The sequence below is a fragment of the Syngnathus acus genome, chromosome 16, assembly GCF_901709675.1.
Source record: "Syngnathus acus chromosome 16, fSynAcu1.2, whole genome shotgun sequence".
NCBI lineage: Eukaryota > Metazoa > Chordata > Actinopteri > Syngnathiformes > Syngnathidae > Syngnathus > Syngnathus acus.
In genome coordinates, this window is record NC_051101.1 from 2,980,255 (window position 1) to 3,000,917 (window position 20,663).

A 20,663-nucleotide genomic window follows, 5' to 3' on the forward strand; every position below is an offset into this window, starting at 1 on the left:
AGCGAAACCCTTAAAAGCGTTTAGTTTTGTATTTTAAAACTAATTGTGACGCGCGCATGGTCTTGTAGTGACGTTTTCATTGTGCGACCGTTGGTAACAGAAGAAGTCAAGATGGCGGCCACCGACGCGAAGAAGCGTGGCTTTGAGCATCTGGACGAATATGAACCAAAACCTGCCAAACATCTCCGCAGCCTACACGATCGCATGACGGAAAGGCGTCTTGTTGTTGTTCTGGAGGGCGCCTCTCTAGAAACCGTCAAGGTAAAACAGCAGCAAGGTCCTACAGTTTGTTATTTCTAAAAAATTAAGTAAGGTGATGTGCAGATACAAGTAGAGTTAAAGTGGGTGAATGATTACTTTAAAACATAATTTCAATGGCACAAATTGTTACAGGCTGGGAAAACGTTTGAGTTGTTGAACTGCGACCAACACAAAAACATCATAATCAAAAGTGGAAGAAATCCAGGCGATGTAAGACCAGACATCACACATCAGGTAACCATATTTGTCAACATTCTTGAAGCATGTTAACATTTGTACCTCCGCTATTTGAGTGTATTGCAGTATCCTGTAAAACATACACAGAAGCATTTTGTGCCAATGTAAACATGAGATTTTCTACCACTAGTGTCTGCTCATGTTGATGGACAGCCCACTGAACAGAGCAGGCCTGCTGCAGGTTTACATCCACACTGAGAAGAACGCCTTAATAGAGATCAACCCGCAGACGCGCATTCCAAGAACCTTTCAGCGCTTCTGTGGGCTCATGGGTAATTCTACCACATCAATATGAATTTTGTTTATCATTCTGTCTGAGTCATGGTACCAATGTATTTCCACTTTCAGTTCAACTGCTGCACAAGCTGAGCGTGCGAGCGTCTGATGGTCCACAGAGGCTCCTGAGAATGATAAAAAATCCTGTGTCGGACCACCTGCCCCCCGGCTGCCCACGCATCTCCACCTCCTTCTCCGCCGGAGAGGCTGTTTGTCCTCGCACCGTGGTGCCCGAGGGGCCGGCCACCGTGGTGATCGGTGCTTTTGCACATGGAGCGGTGAGTCATGCTTTTTTTTTTTTTTTTCCTACATCTGTCGCTGGCGTCCAGGCGTGTTTTACTCCTCAGCGTCTTTTGCAGGTGAATGTCGACTACACAGAGAAGACGGTGTCCATCAGTAACTACCCGCTTTCCGCCGCACTCACCTGTGCCAAGATGTGTTCAGCTTTTGAGGAAGTTTGGGGCGTCTTATGATCAACGTTGGCCTGGCAGAACATCCCCTTTTTTTTTATGGACTGGTTGCAGTTTTTCATGCGTGGACATTACGTGGATCCTATTTTCTATGATGACAATGTTATGACACCAACATTTTTCTACAGTCATTGTTCCCATATCAGAGCCTGTTCAATCATTATCATGGAATCTGTATGCTACATTAATACAAATAGACCATGATAGTTTATTTTACAACAGAACACAAATGAACACCGAACATAATTGTGCAAATAATACAGCACGCAAACAAGGCTCATAATACAAAAATCGTCCTCTTACACATCACTTGATGAAATGCAACAACAGTTTGCACACAACACAATGTTACAGCGCATCTGAGGATATACTGGTATTGATCATAAAGTGGGCAGACGTTTTTATTTGTTGTATCTAAACATTTGTGTGTCTGTAGTGCCTGCCCACTCGACAAGCATGAAATGAAAACAACCAAGTAAATCCTTCTGCCTATTTCTGTAAATGTTTCTCTGCCAATGACCCGACAGCTAGACTGGCCAAAGTTCCAGTTTCAAATGGCGGTCAAAGCTAACTAAAAGGTAAGCGAATCTGCAGGGAGAGCAGATTTGCATTGGCCAACAGTGTCGCTGTTGTTAGCGTCAGATAAGCATGTCATTTACCGCACAGTGCAAGGTAAGTAGAGCTGCAAAGAGGTCTTGGATGCTAACGGCATTAGCTTTTGCTAAGTGGCACTTTATTGCTTGTTCAGGTTGTCAATGTGGCTATGATGCCAATCGTATTTGATTTCCATGTGCCACATACACGCAGTTTAGTGTATGGACTGCTTTTCTACATTGTCCTCAAGGACGCTCGTCAACGCACACGCACACACACACACTACCACCCTACTCTGGTCTCCGCTTCCAGCCGGCCGCAACGCACTCACACTCGCCTGTCAACATCCAGCCCACCGGTCGTCATGGTAACAAAAGCCCGACCTGCCATTGGTCGAACAGATCGTGGGCCGGCCCCTAAAACGGGCTAATTTCAGCAAGACAAGTTACAAACGTGTTATTAACACACTCAAGAACTGTTTTGAGTTATGAAAAGATAATATTTCTCCCGCAAACACTTTCAACAGCCGTGCGACGAATACCGGCGAGTTGTTTTGGGGCATTGCAAGGTTGTGGGACAAAGATGAGATTTGGCACAAACGGCTGTGACGAGGAAGGACGGCTCGAGAGGCATCAAGTGGTGATAGCGGTCAGCGTCACAGTTGACCTGCGGGAGGAGGACACGTCTGAGTTGGTTGCGGCATAAGAATGATTTAAATGCTCGCACAGACTCTCAAGTACCTGAGAGAACGCCACAAAAAACAGACGCGTGGTGGAGAATCCCGAGATGGACGTGTCTGCCGGCTGCTTCTTCAAACTCTTCTGATATGCCTGTCGAAGAAAAGCCGCTGTTATTCTCTTACAGCCGCGCGGTGGAAAAAACTCAGATTCCGGACCTCCAGTGCGATCTGCAGTGCCGAAAACTGCAGCCACACTTCCTGCTGCTGTGCCGTGGGAAGCGGAGGTGCCTCGCTCTCATTGTTGGTCACCGAGCGGTAGCGGGACCACACGCACTGGCCCACATCGCGCACCGTCACGCTCTGCGAGTAAACTACGAAACGACGACATCAACGCAGGGTTGATATTTGCACGCAAAGTTTTCTTACTGTCAGGGAGAAGTACGTGAAGGAGGTCTTTGGCCAGAAGGAATCCCAACACGCCGTAATTCATAGCTCTGTTCAATGAAAGAGAGAATTACACGATTGTTTCCCAAAAATAGATCAACATAATTGTGCAAAAGCTCACCTCGGGTATGTGGGATGGAAGAGAGGAGGGATAAAAATTCCCATGGGAACGCTCAGCTCATTGCCAAGAAGAGACGGCGTGACAGACAGACTTGAAAGAAAAGAAAAAATCAATTAAGCTTTGTACGAATGCGCATTGCATGGAATATAAGTGAGACACGTACATATCGGCGCTGATCCAGTCATCATGCAAGAGTTTGCTACGCCGCTTTTGCAACAAGGACAGCAGCTGCAGGTAGTTGGAGAAGAAGCTGTCGAGGCTGACGGACACCTGGAATTGCACAAGAGCAGAGTCGGTAACCAGCCTCATCTTTTTGAGCGCTGACAAGGAATTTTGAGTCACAAGGAAGGACCAAAAAATAAATAAAAACAAATACATTCCTATACAATACAGTAATCCCTCGTTTATCGCGGATAATTGGTTCCAAAAAGCACCTGCGATAAGTGAAATCCGCGAAGTACGGTCACCAACAAGGGCAGGCTAACGAGTTAGCGGAAAGATGCTAATTCGCGATCGTGCCAACATGCGAAAACGGACTTCTAAAGGAATGTAAACGAACATTTGGAGCAATACTACATTGTCCTAAAGATTAGACACGTTTCCTCAATTTAGACGTTTTATTTTTACTTTTAAATGTTTTTTTAATTTGGAAAAAAAAATCCGCGATGTGGTGAAGCCACGATAAACGAAACGCAAAGTATCAGCGAGGGATCACTGTAATGAGGTCCTGCCTGAACCAAGAAGTGGCATGCTAATATGCTAACGGACAATCGTAAACACTCAATGTCAATTCGACTGTTTTCATCAGGGTGCACATTCAAACCCACCCCCTTCCAAAAAATGATCGTATCAATACATCTTTTTAATCGTCCATCTGAAAATATCACATTGTTCTCTGGTCCATGTCGAAGGGCTAAACTGAAAAGTTATGAACAACATTAAACATAAGATGAATCCGTGTAAGAATCGTGTTTACGCATTCCAGGGAGGGAGCAGTCTATTTTGGGAATTCATTTACCTCAGAATAAAGCAGGTCAAGCTCAGCCTCACTTGATTTTTCTGTTGTAGTCCCAATTTTTGGAGTTACAGACTGACCCTGAAGGCAGAGAAGCCATTATTTGTAGCCACTGTGAGGTTCAATGGCAAACTTGTGCTCTTCATCACCTTTCTCATAACAAACTGGAGAGTCTTCTGATTGTGCCACTTGAGTTTGTAAAGTTGGGACTTGAAGGAGGACAGGATATTTTCAACAAGCTCTTCCGCCTGCCCGACAACAAAGACGTTGGGTGGAAATATATCACGTTAATGCGCTCGCGACGTCTCCTCACCTCCCCGCCAGCGATGTTAATTCCGAGCAGATGTGCCAGAACCCCATCGAAGCCTCGCTCGGTTTCCAGCACGCAGCGTTTCCAGCGAGGGGCCGCGGTGAAGCCTTCACTCAGAGGCTTAGAGTCAAGATCGCCTTGCCTCACCCCTACGTGGCCCAGAACCACTGAAAAATTATTTGCCGTTTCCGAGAATCTGGAGTCCAGGGCGGGCAGCAGGGTGTGGAGCAAGTTGAGCAGCATGAAGGTGTGGAGGGGGCCACTGGGCAAAACGACAGCGGGTCCTGAGACTAAGCGGGGAAAGCGCGAAAGGGAAGGTGCCGGATGGGGCACTTACAGTACCTGGGGCTCAGCTCATGACCACTCATCCATTTGCCGATGATGTGGGACATCTGCACCACATAAGGCAAGTTGTGCAGGAGGACTCGCTCGTCTTCCGTGAGCGGCGGGGAATGGAACGCGGCCTGCAGGCAACCCAGCCAGTCCACAGCCGGTGCCATGCTCTGTGGACCGACATGGGATGAGATGAATTTGACAGAGCAGGAAGCCATTGCAATAAATACAGGGGGCAGAGTTATGTTCCTGGGCGATCTCCACAACCCCAATTTGTTCTGTGGATCACTGTTTTATATTTATAGTTGCACGAAATGAGGCGGGATGACAAAACACTTCCAGGAAATAAACACCAACAAAAAAATGAAGTGACATTGTCATTGATATTTTATTTTGTTGACTAAACTGTCTTTTTAGTCGTAGCTATTTATTAGCTTTCTGTCATTTTACTGTCAAAACAAGTCAATTACAACACTTTGTATGTATGGTATGGGCCTTTACTTGCCCATTTTTGCTCCCCACTCGATGCTCCAAAGCCAAAAAAAAACAAAAACGTCCAGTATAAGGAATTCAAAGGGTCACCTGCAGCTCCTTGATGGTCAAGCGCTGAGAGAGCTGCCCTTTAGCCTTGCGATGGCTCAGAGGCGCCATGGCAACAGCGAGCTCGGAAGACAGCGAAACGAAGGCGCCGACGTGGATCATGCTGCTGCTGTCCGGCGGGGATCCCAGCAGCGCCAGGTACCGACTGCACGAAGCCAAGAAAGGATGCAGCGTCTAAGCGAGCAAGAGTGCGTAAGTACAACGACACAGAGACACGCCGGCGGAACATTTTACCAACCTCCCTTATAACTTGAGACTTTTCTTTCTCGCTGATCCATTCGATCGGGATCAACAGGTCGGGCTGATCGATCTGCAGGCAGAGCGAAGGCCTCAACGTCGTGTGGCATGTTGGAGAAACGTGAATACAGAAGACTGACCTGTATGTATCGTTTGGTGGTCTCGCCGGACGTGTCGTTGGGGTCTTTGTCCACGTAGGCGTTGAAGAAGGGGAAGGTGGCGTAGTCGCGCATCAGCACGCTGAGGGTGGAGTTGAAGTCAGTCTGATTCCACTGGCCCGACACGGACCAACCTCCAAGCTGCGGTGTGACAACACGTGGCAATATGAACAAGATGTGTCCCAGTACCTTTGTCCGTTTTGCATTGACTCACTTTGTGGATGAGCGCGAGGAAAGGCTCCTCTCCAGCGATATCCAAGGATTTGGTGTCCAAGCAGGTGCGATAAAAAGCTTTTGCTTTCTGCACAGCTGAACTCGCGAGGCTGTCATTTGATTCTAGAAAAAGTGAAAACATTTTTTTTTATTGGTTCTCATGTTTGAATGGTCAAAAATGGGTCAAGACTCCCTTGCCTAAAATCTCCCTGAGATACTGCAGCAGCTCAGTTTTTCTGTCCAGCGTCCTCTTTTCTTTTACGTCTCTTCTGGATTTTTCTCTCTGGTGTCCTTGGGCTTTGGATGAAGATCCGTCGGGTCCGCATGAGAAGAGGAAGTAGTCGCAGGGGTGTGTGAAAGGGTCCGCTGACATAGAGAGATGAACCGAGGCCCTCTGACAGGCTGGGGAGTTGCAAGGGCTTGCTACAAGGAACGAGGAGACAAATTAGAACTCCGAACAATATCTGCATTTAAGGCGTTTCGTGTGCGTTTGGGCCCACCGAGAACTTCCTGCTTCCAGTTCCCGCCACGAAGAGAGTGATGTATGTAGTAAACCATCCCAAGTAAAACGACGCACAAACAGAAGGCCAAAACCAAGGCCCAGAGTGAACACCTGCATTTTATCCACCCCGGTTTAGTTCGTTCAGCGGCTCGCTGGTCCTCGAGGTCTGACTCTCGTGGCAGGGTTGACTTCGGAAGCTCCGTCTCGATTTGTTGCTGGGCCTCGGCGGGGTCTTGGGTAGACAGTTTCAGCTGAAACAAAGATTGGTTGGGAAGGAGGTCGTTGTTTATGAAACAAGGCAAACCCTGATTAACGACGATGATGCTAGCAGGGTATTTATATCTTTCATGTTCATTTTAATACTATGGTACGATTACATGTGACCAACAGACTCTTAAAAGACAACATGGTTGACAAAGCACAATATATCTTGATTGTTTTGGTCATTTTCAAGAAAACCATGGGAAAATTACCGAGATATCAGGTCTCACTATTTTTTGTCATCATGATTATATTTGTCTAAACAAATTTCTCCAGAGTTTGATAATCTGTCAACAGCAGCAGACAGATGAAAGTCCTCTCATAATTGTCCAATGGAAGTCTAGTTGCTAAAAATGTGATTAACAATTAGTCGAAGTCAAGCTTTAGAAGAAAGGCGTAAAGTTGACGCTTTGATTAACTGACTGAACCCGACAGAATCTGTCTTGACCGTGGAACAGCATCAGAGACAGTTTACTTAAGAACAATTTCCTTCTTAAGGGAGCTGGAATGAATATTTGGCTTCTTTTGGTATAAACAAAATTATAAAAGAATAAAATAAAATCAAAAGTAGCAGTACCAGAGCCAAGTCATTTCCTGATACTGTGACTTGAGTTTACAAATGTAAAGACACAAAATAAACACAAAACAAAAAAGGTTTTCTGTCCTACCTGAGGCCCTTTTGGAGTTTCACTCATTCTTAACATTTGGTTGCCTTTCTGCGTTTCTTCGGCGGCGTTGACCATCTTTAACATGTTGTGTAAGTGTTTGAGCTTGAGCCGTCCCCCTCACCTCCTCCGTCATCTCAACTCAGCCGTCATCTGCTCTTATCAGTCAGGTCATTCTTCTTGCCAGACTGATAAAAAAAAAAAACTCTCCTGCACATATACACTGCAGATGGTATTTTTAATTTGTGTTCAGGTACTTTCAGGGTATGCTGGAGACGATTAAATGCCGATGAACAAGGTTGCAATCTGCAACATTGCATTTTCCTGCCATGTTTAGATCACAAGTCTGACAACAACAGTGAACAGATAAATTCACAGCAATTGACTTTTGATTATTGTTACGCTGCAATGGAGAAGTGCGAACAAATTATAGAACGTAAACATTCCAAAATGTGCACACACGCTGTCGTCATAATCAGCGTAACACACGGCTGGTGGCGACTGATAGAGAGGTTTGGGGTCGGGGTGTCACGTTTTGCGCACATCACGTGTCACAAAACACTTGCACACGGGTACCTAATGAAATGAAAAAAATCAAAAACATCCAACATTTTATTCATTTATTTTTAGAATGGGCTGGGGGGGGTAAATGTATTTATTTAGACACATACATTCACACATACCAAACGGTTGATATAAAAAAGGTATACAAAAAGGAAAAGGCAACATGACAGCGGATAAATGCAGGCATCGTCCTAAGTATTTGCGCACGCAAAGGCATTTAAAGCTGTTGCCTGTAAAATAACACTTGAGGAATACACCTACAGTACATGCATGCAAGGCTGAGTCACTATACTCCGATAAATTGTGATGGTTCAAACCCGGCGTCCATTCAAAGAGGCAAGGAGTGAAGGCACAATGCCATGATAGGAGTGAGGACATATGTATTAAAAAAAAAAATCTAAAAATAATACCCATGTTGAAGAGGTGAATAATGGAAGATAATGAAAGTGTTTACATGAACCTCAAGACGAGCTCAAGGTCAATTTACAGGGCTCAAAAATGAGTAATGATGGCAAACAAATTATACCAAACAATTAAAACAGCTTCTAAATATTTGGTCACTATGCTCAAACATGATACCTTAAAAGTCTTTACAATGAAGTTTAAAAAAAAAAAAAAAAAAAAAAAAAGGTCCATATATTATAATATTAGGTAAAGCAAATAGGTTCTAATGCGATGCGACAGAACAACGGCGCCTACCATTATGTGCTTGAGCTCACGAGTCAAAGTGACACGAAACATAAAAACATTTCTCAGGTCCTGTTCGGAGGCAGGCTGGTGACACCTCTAGCTACATGAGATCCCCGCAACGGAATCTGTGCTGGTAAAGCTTTGCTGGGCTCACAGCATGCGTTTAACGCTGAACTAGCTTGAATTAAGTGTTATTATTTGCTCAAGTCCTCTCAGCCAGAGTAAAGTGGAAAGAGATTCTACTGTACGCGAACCTTAGAGGCCACGGACTGCGGTCTGTGCAAGATAACGCGGAGCATCGTTAGCATAAACATACTTAACCTACAGGGAGAGACGTGTGGCGGTGCAGAACATTACCTCTGCACTAAAGTGGATCGAACAAAGACGAGAGCGCGCGGCGTGGCACGGCATGCAAAACGCACCCTGGTTTCACGCGGGACATTCACACGGAACACTGAAGCAAAGCCCTGTGTTGCGAACCGGAGGGAACCTGTGCTTTTGGATTTGGGTTTAGAATCGAGCGGAAAAGGGGGGGGGGGTCACTGAGTCGTCTAATTGGCTCGCTTGGCGTGGCACTTCATACACAAGATACGACCGTCCAGCGGGTAGCAGCCATTCTCGTCCGCTTCTATGGAGAGAGGGCGAGCGCAGTCCTGGAGAACACAACAGAACAGAATCCAGAGTTAACTTTATTTTCCATCTTTTACGAAGTTATCTGAAGTTAAAAAGATTAAATTTAAAAAAAAAAAAGTGTGTGGAACATCGAGTCAAATTTGTTCGAGCGTTTAATGTTGGTGAAAGGAACAGTCCATTTTCAAATTAAGAGCAAATTAATTGGACCGTCAATCAATCCTGCCCATCTTACTTCGCAGCGGTAGCACTTGAGATGAAAGTTCTTGTCAAGAGCGACGACTCTGACTGTCTCCTCGCTGCCTGGCGATGGAATAATGGGCTCATTGCAGCTGACGCACAGTGGGGAGAACCGCCTGCAATCCAATCACATCAATGACATTTACGCATCTTGATTATCGAAATTTATGGAAATGTTTTGCATGGCTCATTTAATTTGATCATCAAGTATGAGAATAGCAGGAAGTTGCACCTGTGGTAATCCTGGACACAGTAAGGGTTGTTGTTGTCGTCGGTGATGAAGGGCGCCCCCTCCAGTATGCACGAGCAGGTGCTGCAGCGGAAACAGTGCGAATGGAAACACTGGCCGACGGCTTTCAGCACACGGTCCGTGATCCTCTCCCCGCATCGGGAACACACGGCCAGGGAATTCTGAGGAGGAGAACAGAGTTATTGCGAAGGGTTCCAATCATCTGACGTGGTCTACTCACCATGTAGCATTCCTCGCACTCGGGCGCGCCGTCCCTGTCGTAGAACTGCATGCCCTGCAGGGGGCGGCGGCATGTAACGCAACAGAAGCAGTTGGAGTGGAAAAGTTTCTCCATGGCTCGTACGGCCGGCTGAGTGCGGGACAGCGCCTCGCCGCACTTGCCGCAAACGTCTGAAATGAGGCAAAGGTTACTTCAGAGAAATATTTGTTGTGTCCTGAAGTTTGCTACAGATGCTTGAGGGCTGACCGGTCAGAGGGGCGGGGCCGACCGGTGGGTGATTGTCCATGTTTTTGATGAAGTCCTTGGTCATTTTCTCAAGTTCCTCCACTTCCCTCATGTTGAGTGGCACCCCTCCACCTTTGATTGACACTGGACCTGGCGGTGATGATGGCTGCCAACACAGAAGCAATTATAGACCATCATATATTGAGTTCAACAGAAACTTTCAACAGTTTTAGTTGACTCTTGTGTAACACTAGTTTTGCACACACATTGAGCATACCGTGGCTGCAGGAGGAGATTTCATTGGCTGATTGAAGGAGGAGGCCGAAGGGGATGCCATGGTCTTAGTTTGGGGAGCAGGCACGGCAGCGGGCGGGTTTTGGTTCTGACTGACAAACTGGGGACTCTTTGTGTGATTGGCGGTCATATTGTTCGGCGGAGCAGCAGGTGCAGGCGGAGATACTGGAACTGGGGGGAAAGTGCCGGTGACCTTTGCAGGAGTGGTTTTCTGCAGCCCGTTGCCTGAATACGGAGACTGGTTCAGGTTCTGGTTGAGCTTCTTCGCCAGTGACGAAGACGAAGTGGTTATTTTTGCTCCAAATGGGGACTTGGCCACCGGTGGCGGCGGCGAGTTGTGGTTGGCCTGCCGGTTCGTCCGGGCTTTCAGTTCCTCAGCCCAGGGAGCGGGAGGGGGGCGGTCTCCCATCTCAGGAGGGGGGAGGAAAGAGAGGGATGGCTTGGGGGCTGTTGGTGGGGGGCCGACTGGTTTGGGTGACGGTCCAGTAGAGTACTGATTTGGCAACTACAAGAAAAAAAAAAACATTCACATAAGAGCTTCCAGTTCATTGAAGCGGCAAAACTATTTCAAGTCCCTACAAAGTCAAATTTGACACAACACTGACTTAAATTAATGAACAGACGCCATTGATTACTTTATACAAAACAAAACAAAAAATCCCCAGGGGAAGGTCATATAAGGCACAGCGACGCGACGCCAGCTTTGCATGAAACACTTTGATAAAGCAAACAGCGCACTTGATGTTTGGGGCTTATCGACGGGGCTTCAGCTTTCGGACATTTATTTTGTAGATTTGGAGCAAACATTATTCTGCATCTCCCGCTTGGACTAAACACACTCCATTTATGGACCTCTCTCTGGGTCTCTGGCAGCACATTCTGGCTCTGTCGCACTCTCATGCTCCACTCAGTATGAGTCTTTTTTTTTTTTTTTCCTGTTTTTGCCAACCCAATGTGCTGCGTATGCACTTCACTTATCATTGAGCTTTCCACCTGAACTGAGACTCATAAAACCCGACCTGGCATAACTCCAAATTATTTCCACCCACCGGCCATCCTTTGTTTTGTTTCCTTCCTCTCTCCGACTCTCTTTTTTCCCCATCTCATCGTTAGTATCCGCGTTTGTAACGTCACCTCGGCTTTCGTACCTTTGGGTTGAAGGGCCCCTGCGTCTCCATTTCTGAGAGCATGTTCGTAAGGGAGTCGATCTGCCTATCGAGACTTGATTGCTTCACTATGGTTTTCTGTTCGAGAAAGACGGTGGTGGTGGTGGGGGCGACAAAAAAACACACACAGAGCATTAATAGACATGAAAAGGTCTACGATAATACAGACTAAAAATTTCCATCATCCGTCACAATTAAGCAGAATTAAGATGATTACCCAATAGCCTTATCATCAAAGTTTTGGTCGAGGGGTCCATCCGGACTTACCTGAAGGTGCCCAACAGTGGGGGCGGGTGGTGGAGGGGGAGGAGGGGGGGCGGGAACGCTCGCCAAACAGGCGGTCTCGTCAGGGGCGGCCGGTAGGGGCAGGTCTTCCGCTACAGGTGGCGGAGCCGGAAAAGCCGGCGGGGGGGCGTCGGAGGCGAGAGGTGTGATCTGGAATTCGGGGGGCGGGGCCGGCAAGTCGTCATCCATGGGAGGAGGAGGGGGAGGGGGCGGGAAATCTGAGGGCGACACGGAGGGTTCAATTTGAATCATGTATTACAACCGCCAAGGTCGAGGAGGCAATCATGTGACATCACTCTGCTGACGCCCATTTTGGCGGTTACGGTTCAAGGCTGATTATAATTTCATCTCCTCTTAAATTCAACTGTCAGATAACCTGAGAGAAGATGGCTCACGACACCATCACCTTCTTACAATCTGCCGATGATCCTTTTTTTAGTCTTTTCGACTTCTAAAGGCGAGTTGCCTAAAGGCGAGTTGCGGCACTTTGTACACGCACTCAGGCGCCTTCTTGATCTTGAGTTACGATCTCTCCTGATTGGCTCAGATGACCCAAAAGTCATAAACGAGGTCTTAAATACCATCACAGAGCGATGGGGGCGGCGGGGGCATGTCTCCCACACGTCCGATCATGCCCATGCCCACAGGCGTTGGCGACGGCCCGGAGGGTGGCGTTATGCTCTTGGGCCGCGGCGGGGCTACCGAAGCAAACTTCTTTGGCTGGTTATAGAAGGACGGCGTGGTGACTTTGAAGTTGAGGGAGGACGTCACCATGACTGGCTTGCTGCTGCTGGAGCTCTCCATCGTCTACCAATTGACCTGACGGCACAGAAATGAATAAAATCAGATAGCTTGAGGCTAACAAACAACAGAAAATGCCATAGACAGGCTAACAAAACTAGCATCAAATGTTGAACTGTGGAGATGAAGTCCCCTTATTATGTGGATTAGATCCTGATTTAGTGAAACATCCACATAAAAGGAACCGCATCCTAATTGTGTTTCAGCTTCTATGAATACAAGCGCGTTGGCAAACGGACAGCGACAGAAAATGAACGAGTCCATTAGCGCTGGACCGTGTACACAGAGCAGATGTGGCTCGCACACACCACAGCAACAGTTTAGCATATTTGTCACATAGTTGTTTATGGTGACATCAATCACGGTTCCGGTTGGGTCACGGGTGTAGTAGAGCTAGCATGACCACGCGAGCTGCGTCAAGAAAAGCGGGTCACCTCACACATGCTTGAAGTTCAACAAACGTTGAACTTGCTGCTGTGTCTTTGCGGAGATTCCGCACGATGTTGCAGCATTTTTCAAATCTCAGACATGACCTTTAGTCAAAAGGACGGCTGTTCCACTCTTACGCAAATAAAGCCATTTCGTTATGCACAATACCAGTCAGGCGGGCCTCTAATGAATGCTCGCTTTCAATCACTGTTGTCAGGTGATGATGAGCTGACACACTGTTCCTCATTTTGGTATTCTGCTGCACTGCAATGTCCTGAACCTGAAGAATACCAGGAACAACTTTGCTGATGTCGTTTGCATTTTTTTTGTCAGGTAACAAGCTCCGCTTCAAGTTCTGACAAGACAAACGCTCGACGAGTATTGCTTAACGACTTTGCCTGATGTTAAAGCCAAAGCACCCTTACGTGGGATCTCTCTAATATTAATTCTTAATGTATCATCCTTGATGAATTTGCCAGAGTCCAGCGCCATTAGTACCCTCAATAATTCACGTCAATTAACAGCCCTAACAGGTTGCATCTGTTCCTCGATCCTACCGGAGGGGGTTTAGCGCGGTGACAACCTCGATCGGTCTTGAAACGTGATCCCCGAGATGTGAGCGGGAGCTTTTGCGGTGGGGAGAAATGTTGCATTACAGCACGATGACATCACCTTCTGAGCTGTTTTGAAAGCGACGACCCTCCATCTGTGCTGACTTAAGCTTTGCAATACCCAAATGAGGAACTTTTTGGCTATGGCTAATCTCATCCATATTATTTTTACACGTTCCTCATCCTGCACTTCCTTGAAGCGAAAGACGTCACTTGTGGCACGATACTACCGTTTCCCCTTTCCAGATGCAACGTAAGAGAGCATTACACAACCGCAGAACTGTCGCCCAAATTGTATGCTATTAACTACTCGAGTAAAGCATACCTTCGACATGACCGAATGGATTGGTACTGTACACGAGACGAGGGTTCATACTTCAAACTGTGTAAAATTTCCAATCTAAGTGGCCGCCATGATTGTTAACGCGTGTGTTTTTCATATAATCTCTCTATTGTTGTGACTTAAATAGCACAAGGCCATTTGTTGGGAAAGTGTGTCTAGGTCACTAATGCGGGGAGAAACCAGCAATCTTACAGGTCACTAGACATCCATTCAGCACCCCCGCTGTGTTTCACCTCTGATCACACAGAGATGAATAATTAAACCAACGCGCAAGCAAACAGCCTTGTTCCCGATGCGCTATCGGGGCAAAGGCTCTTGGTAGACAAAACAGAAAAATGCACACCCCGTTCGTCAAGGCTACAATCAAAAGAAGAATTCCTCAACCATTCCAACATCATCTCCACTTTTTCTTTTGCCTCACATATATGGTCAGGATTCACACATCATCCTCTCAGAGAGAAGCTGCCGCAATGAGCTCAAGCAAAACCACTAATGGTTCCTTGGTTTTGTTTGTTAGCAACGACGCCTTGGCTCGGTGCTCTCGCTTCCATTTGAGAACAATGGCGTACATGTGATTGCTTGATTATTTTGCAGTGAGTGGAAGTACAGTAAACCCTCACAGATTTGCCATTATCATCTTCTGTTTCTTAAGAATATGAGTAAAGCTTTTTCCCCCCCCCCCCCACTCATTTTAAGGCGTAGTAGGCATAAGGAAAAACCCTATTGGGAAAAGCCCTCAACGTAACATTTCCTTCTGGGCTAAGCTTAGCTCCTCCCCTCAGTTGATTAGCATTACATCAACATACTTCATTGACACCAATTATTACTTTCCAGTATAGCCAGTACTTTGGTATCTTGTGACATCTTAGTGCTTAACAAAGACTATAAAAACAGTGAATATGTGCCGTTAATAGCTAATTTCAGTCGACAGGTTCCACAGAAAATAAATTCAACCGGAATTGTCCAATTAGAATGCTCTGACGTCATCTCCTACAATGTTTCCTGGCCCAAGGGTTTGCATGCTCTACAAAGTTTCGTATTTGTAGTCCAATCCACATTTTGCCCTAATTAACACCACAATGTCCATTGCTGAATGTTTAGAGAGAACACCAGGGCAACCACATGGCTTAGGTAACAGGCTACATCATCTTGCATTGATTATTTTTGCATTATTTTGAGCACATACTATTGCAATTCAAAGCTACAATTGGCTAACAATGTCGCGTGGCAAGCAGGAACACTAGCTAAGCTAGGTCAGGTGCCATTTAAAGCTAGATTCCCCCAATTTAAGAGGGTTCAGATGAAGCGTGATCAATTTAAATTCGTCGGTATTCGAAGCTGGCTACGGTGCACTCAAATCGGTGCTCGCCTGACAGTTCGATCCAAGCGGTCGTCACTCACCTGCCTGCGCCGGCGGCTTCCACGCAATCTTGGTTGGGCTGTCACTCACGTTAGCTTAGCTGAGCAGACCACCAGCACGCCCACTAACAGTCGAGCTAGTCTAGACCGAGCTGGCGAAAAAGGGACTCCGGTTGAACAATCGTTGAAATGTTTGAATTAAACCAAAGCTTAAAAGCAGCGTGGCTAACGCGCTAAGGTAACAGAATCAACGTGAGACTTTTTTTTTTTTTTTCTAGGTTAGTGCTTCCGCATAGCCGCCCTTTTTATCGTCGATGCCTATCAGCTGGCAAGAGATCTTGTGAATCTGTTCAGCGAATTAGCACAAACCGAGTGATAGATCCAAATACGTTTATGAGAACGCCGTCGCAATTTGACACCTAAAAAGACAACATTTGGGTTATCAGCATTGTGTGCCAAAGACAGCTGCAGAATTCTAAACTGACACAAGAGTTGTCCTTATTTGGTAATTGTTGTCAGCATGTCCTTAAAAAACCCACACTTCCTTTTCGTCTTACTTAACCCAAAAGGCACTCACCGTGACAATGCACTTGATGCGGTTCTTCCCTCCGTCGTTCCTTACAACTCTTTTCTTTTTGCTCGGTTCCTCTTGTTCCAGTTGCCAGTAGTGCTGCTAACTTCTCCCTTTTCTGACTCTCTCCTTGTGACTCAGGCTTCCTCTTTCCAGCTGCTAGACCCTCCCCCTGTGCTTTTCAGACTGGATAAGGAATGACAGCATCCTTTCAAACAAGTTCTGTCTCGTTTGACTTGGGCTCAGGACCTGTGGAGTACAATGTAAACAGCACCTCACTCTCTGGATCACTATGAACTGTCCAGTCAGACTCCTCCCCCTACCCCCCGCCCCCTTACTGCTCCCCTTTCTCTCTGGATTCTTGCAGCATTCTTCATTCAATGACATCAACCTCTCTCCTCGCCTCTCCTTGTAAGGTCAGGCAGGAGTGGGGGAATGGAACAGGGCGAGAGAAGGAGGGAGAGATAATGGATCCAAAGAGGCATGATTAGGTACGGATAGTAACTTGTTAGGAACGCTTCCAAAGTTTTCCATATCAAATTGCTCAAATTGACAAAACTGGTGCAGAAAGAAGAAGGTTACTGCGGTTGTCTTTCCGACTACTCCCAACTCTTCTAGGTTTCAACGTTAGTCAGTTGGCTAAGTGTGCTTGTTTCTAGAGAGTAAAGCCGTTTTATGACCTAGTTTCCTCCTGACAAGGCGATAATGAGTAATTGTCAGTGCTACGTGATCCCGAGTGACCATGAAAACTCTCAACTTGCATAACAACCTTAAAACACACTTAGCGACTCACACAGCCATCACCTCTGAGTCTTGTCATTACGTCACGGCAATAAAATGATTTATGAACCCTGAAGACTCAAATGTTTTTGGCTGAATCTGAAAGAAACATTTTTAGCTTTGGGATGAGTGATGTCATGAGAGGGGAAATGAGTTGATACTGTTCCATAAGAATTAATAAAAAAAACTTCATGGTAATGTAAGAAAAAAAATCATCATTTCCAATTTCCATCTAACCAAAAGATCAATGTGATTGCAACACAGGAAGCATCAAATCATGACTGCAAATTTAAGGGAGTGGTTATCATTGGAATTTGATTCCCCCCATTGTCCCGCAAGAAATGTTTCCAGTCGCATTCAACTTCCACCGTGACTGAAAAATGTGTCAAAGCGTCATGTTGAAGTTTCCTTTAGGGAAATACGTTCTTGCAGGGAATATGAGTTTCCTTTTTGCAAAGACACCAAAACGCAAACCCTTTTTTTTCAGCCAGCTGCAAGCATCCTCATGATGACTCAAAGTTTGGATGAAGCAGCAAGACAACAACCGTGGGGTCCTGCCAGTCTGGAGGTAAGAAGGGGAGGGGAGGTGGCTACAATCAGAGCCAGACAGCCTGGAATGCCGCCAAAGTTTGGAATGAACACCCCACCCGGCCCGCCGCTCCTCCCCCATCCCGTATCCCAACATTTGTCAGCCTGGCCTCGCCACCGCTGCACTTGCACTTCCCTTCTCATCGTTCTTTCCGCTCCTCCCTCCTCTTCACCACCATCTTCTACCTGCACTTTTGCTCCCCTTGCCCTCATCCCCTCCTCATATTTTACCAACAGGAGGTTGAAAATCCTCACAGCAGACTTTCCTTAGCGACAATATCATTCATAAATCTGCTCATTCAGTCATCAAACAGAAATTCCGGGCAGGATGAGGACTTTGCCTACCTGACAACATGGAAACATTTTTCCACTGCCAAACTGGCTCCCATTCAAACACACACACATAACTGCACTTCACACTTCCACCAGTTGGTGTCAGGACAGACGCATAACAACGCGCCGCACGTACCCAGACGAAAATGCCCTGAGGGAGTCAGTCTCCCCAGATTCCCTCTCTGACAGCAAGTACATCTCGATCAGTTAGAAATGAGATAAAAGGCGGCAGGAAGTGAACCCAATGAGGTACTGACGTGCCCGATGATGAGCGTGATGGACGGCCACGAGCGTAATGGACGGCAAAACAGGCCTCGCACTTGATAAACGGCCGAGTGGATGATCTGGATGAGGACGTTCGGGACATGAGGGAAGGCTGTGTAATTACCCCCAGGGGTGCACGGAAAACTAAATACTAGAGGAGAGTCGGGAAGTTGTGGAAGCGCTGGAGTGTGCAAAAATAAACACGTGAGAAGACACTCCGACAATAGCCTCGATCACGCAGCGTAATTGCAGCATTAGAACCACAATGGCGGATGAGATGTTAATTTGTCCGTGCCGAGTACACCAAATCCAGACAAATGGGGCGTTGGCGCATATTGTGCCTCCCTTTCCACAGAGTCCATTAAGAATATGCTCTTGGAATAGAAACCAAGTCGAGCTGCTCTGCAATGTGCCGACTGGGGCCAATTAGCGGAGCCCGGGTTTTCAAGCAAACACGGTGAAGCAGCAGCTAACTGTGATGCGGCAGTTGCCAACAGAAGTGTAAATAAATGCTTTTCATCCTTTTGCAAATATGTTCTGATGAGGGCAAATCATTTTTCATAAAGGAATTGAACGCACATGCACTTTTTTCATGACGAAATGACCCCCCCCCTTTCCCCTCACTTCATATGCCCTTTCCCTAAAAAACAAACCGTCCAGCATTCCCCACTAATCCCCCTCTCCTCTCCACTTGGCTCTGCTCGAGCTCTTAAAGCTTTCTCCTCCACTTGTGTTTTTTCTCTCCAGTAGAGCCCAATTCAGCCCCCCCCCCCTGCCGCGTCTTACAGCCCCCCCCCACACACACTTAACTAACTTTGCGGCTCCTCCTGGGGCTAACGCGTAACACGTGACTCTAATTAACACGTACTGTAACAGTTTGAGTCGTGCGAGCGTGGATGAAAAATAAATTTGACATTTCCAGCGTCGTGTCGAGGACAGGGATTGTGTTTAAAGGAGCTATTTTCTTCTAGAGAGAGCCAACCTTTAGAATGACCCAGATAACGGGCATTTACATTTATCTGCTGGCGTATCTTTGGAGCACCTCAGCCAAAGTGTATGGAATAAATGAGTCAATCCACAAGCAGATGGATGGATAGCAACGGCGACAAGAAAGTGGAGGAGTGAGTCACTCGTGATGAAATCAAACAGGAGCATCTGTAATTTAAATTCAGCGCTGCATCATCGCCGCTGACAGTGAATGTGATGGAAGTCATCTGAGTCACTTTAGTTAGCCGCAGTCTAAACGTGCGTGGGTGAGAGTTGCAGCGTGGCGGGAGGCCCCTCGCTCTTTCTGTGTGCGTGTGTGTGTGACCGGCCAATGCATCACGAGCGAGATTAGCATCAACAACGTTTGACCTTGCGTGGCATTGATGGCGCATGACACAGATCACAATGTTGTCACACAGGTGTGTCGCATGCTTGCACACGTAGGCGTGGTGAGAATGGAATGGAATATGCCCCTAAATCAAATGGCTTGTACCTCCAATTCATGTGGAGTTGGGCCGCTGGAGGTAATAATAACCTTCCTCAGAAGCAATCACAAATATCAGGGGAGTATTGTTTTGAGCAGAGACTGACCTCTGCCGCAGCCTGGCCTGATCTCCTTCGCCCGAGCGGGCAACTAACAAAAAGATGTGTCACATCTATATATAAACCACAGCACGGGGATTGGCTGGATTATGTATGATTTATGTCGGGCGAGCTGCACACATCCACCGTAAAGCCTTTTATTGTCCTGCCACATCCCCACCAATGCATTTCATTTTTAATGATCTGTCTTATGAGCCTGTTCCAATGAGAAATTTGCAGGTGGGAAAATAATACTCCCAAAACCTTCACTGCACAAAATGATGCGATCATTTTTCAGCAAAAAATAAAATCGGACTTTTGAGCACTTCTCCTCCATTCGCCTCACGTTTGGCATATCAAAATGCTGATATGATTAATGATTAACGCATAGGTGTGCCTGAGGCCGCCTGTAATGAAAGGCCACTCTAAAATATGATGTTTTACTCAAATTGGGGATGACTTTGTATTGTACAACTTCATTGGTAGTCTAATTCAATATATTGAGTTCTGAGCCAAGTTACCAAAAAAGATTACAAATTGAACCTAACACAGCGCTTATGATTTCACGCAGCTCGGGCCCGATTAGATATTAGATGCTTTGAAATTACCCCAAAAAAAATTGTTTTCATTGTTTTTTTTTTTTTTTACTAGTAACACATTAGACAAAACACACATAAGACAAAAATAATTAGCTGGAAGGAAATACCATGTCTTCTAAGATAAAACCCAAAGGCAGCAGGTACAATGAAAACAACAGAGGCCCCAGAATTGAACCCTGCGGAACACCATATGACTACACAAAGGTTCCGTCAGCCAAATAGGATCAAAACTGCTCAATGCTGCAACCACTTCACTAGTATTAAAAAATCAACAATAAATTAATTAATAAATTACTATACCTTGCAATAAATCAGTTATCCGTCATTTCATTCTGCTGCATATTGAAATCAGCAATGGCCCTACACACTTGTTTTTCCTTTTTACCATGTCCACTCTCGTGAAAATCCCACACACACCATCTCAACACCTCTCTCTCGCTCACGTCTCAAGCTTTGCTTTTTTTCCTCCCAGTCCT

The 20,663-nt window shown here is 46.3% G+C and overlaps 3 protein-coding genes across 6 annotated transcripts; 1 reads left to right on the forward strand and 2 right to left on the reverse strand.

The window, feature by feature from the left end:
• Window positions 1–88: 88 nt before the first annotated feature.
• On the forward strand, window positions 89–1,648 carry emg1 (EMG1 N1-specific pseudouridine methyltransferase). Its single transcript, XM_037273411.1, has 5 exons — window positions 89–261; window positions 394–495; window positions 629–770; window positions 847–1,052; window positions 1,134–1,648. The coding sequence occupies exons 1-5, from the start codon at window positions 112–114 to the stop codon at window positions 1,245–1,247; spliced, it is 714 nt and encodes a 237-aa protein (XP_037129306.1). The 5' UTR covers window positions 89–111; the 3' UTR covers window positions 1,248–1,648.
• On the reverse strand, window positions 1,433–7,543 carry kel (Kell metallo-endopeptidase (Kell blood group)). 3 transcript variants are annotated; one of them, XM_037273201.1, is made up of 19 exons: window positions 7,380–7,543; window positions 6,449–6,701; window positions 6,147–6,371; window positions 5,950–6,071; window positions 5,718–5,876; window positions 5,579–5,650; window positions 5,323–5,514; window positions 4,750–4,910; window positions 4,411–4,669; window positions 4,247–4,345; window positions 4,101–4,178; window positions 3,246–3,352; window positions 3,083–3,172; window positions 2,944–3,011; window positions 2,734–2,888; window positions 2,579–2,668; window positions 2,380–2,504; window positions 1,573–2,264; window positions 1,433–1,540 (listed from the first exon to the last, which is right to left on the reverse strand). In XM_037273201.1, exons 1-18 carry the CDS (start codon window positions 7,461–7,463, stop codon window positions 2,255–2,257), a joined length of 2,349 nt encoding a protein of 782 aa, XP_037129096.1. In that variant the 5' UTR covers window positions 7,464–7,543; the 3' UTR covers window positions 1,433–1,540; window positions 1,573–2,254. The 3 variants fall into 3 exon arrangements, with proteins under 3 accessions (XP_037129096.1, XP_037129094.1, XP_037129095.1); XM_037273199.1 differs by having other exon boundaries at window positions 1,573–2,504; window positions 7,380–7,541; XM_037273200.1 differs by having other exon boundaries at window positions 1,433–2,504; window positions 7,380–7,541.
• A 438-nt stretch (window positions 7,544–7,981) lies between these two features.
• Window positions 7,982–16,350, reverse strand: zyx (zyxin). Of its 2 annotated transcripts, none has more exons than XM_037273262.1 (10): window positions 16,061–16,350; window positions 12,522–12,759; window positions 11,923–12,158; window positions 11,638–11,733; window positions 10,473–10,994; window positions 10,217–10,361; window positions 9,971–10,140; window positions 9,733–9,911; window positions 9,496–9,616; window positions 7,982–9,283 (listed from the first exon to the last, which is right to left on the reverse strand). In XM_037273262.1, exons 2-10 carry the CDS (start codon window positions 12,742–12,744, stop codon window positions 9,182–9,184), a joined length of 1,794 nt encoding a protein of 597 aa, XP_037129157.1. In that variant the 5' UTR covers window positions 12,745–12,759; window positions 16,061–16,350; the 3' UTR covers window positions 7,982–9,181. The 2 variants fall into 2 exon arrangements, with proteins under 2 accessions (XP_037129157.1, XP_037129158.1); XM_037273263.1 differs by lacking the exon at window positions 16,061–16,350 and adding an exon at window positions 15,526–15,952.
• Window positions 16,351–20,663: the final 4,313 nt, after the last annotated feature.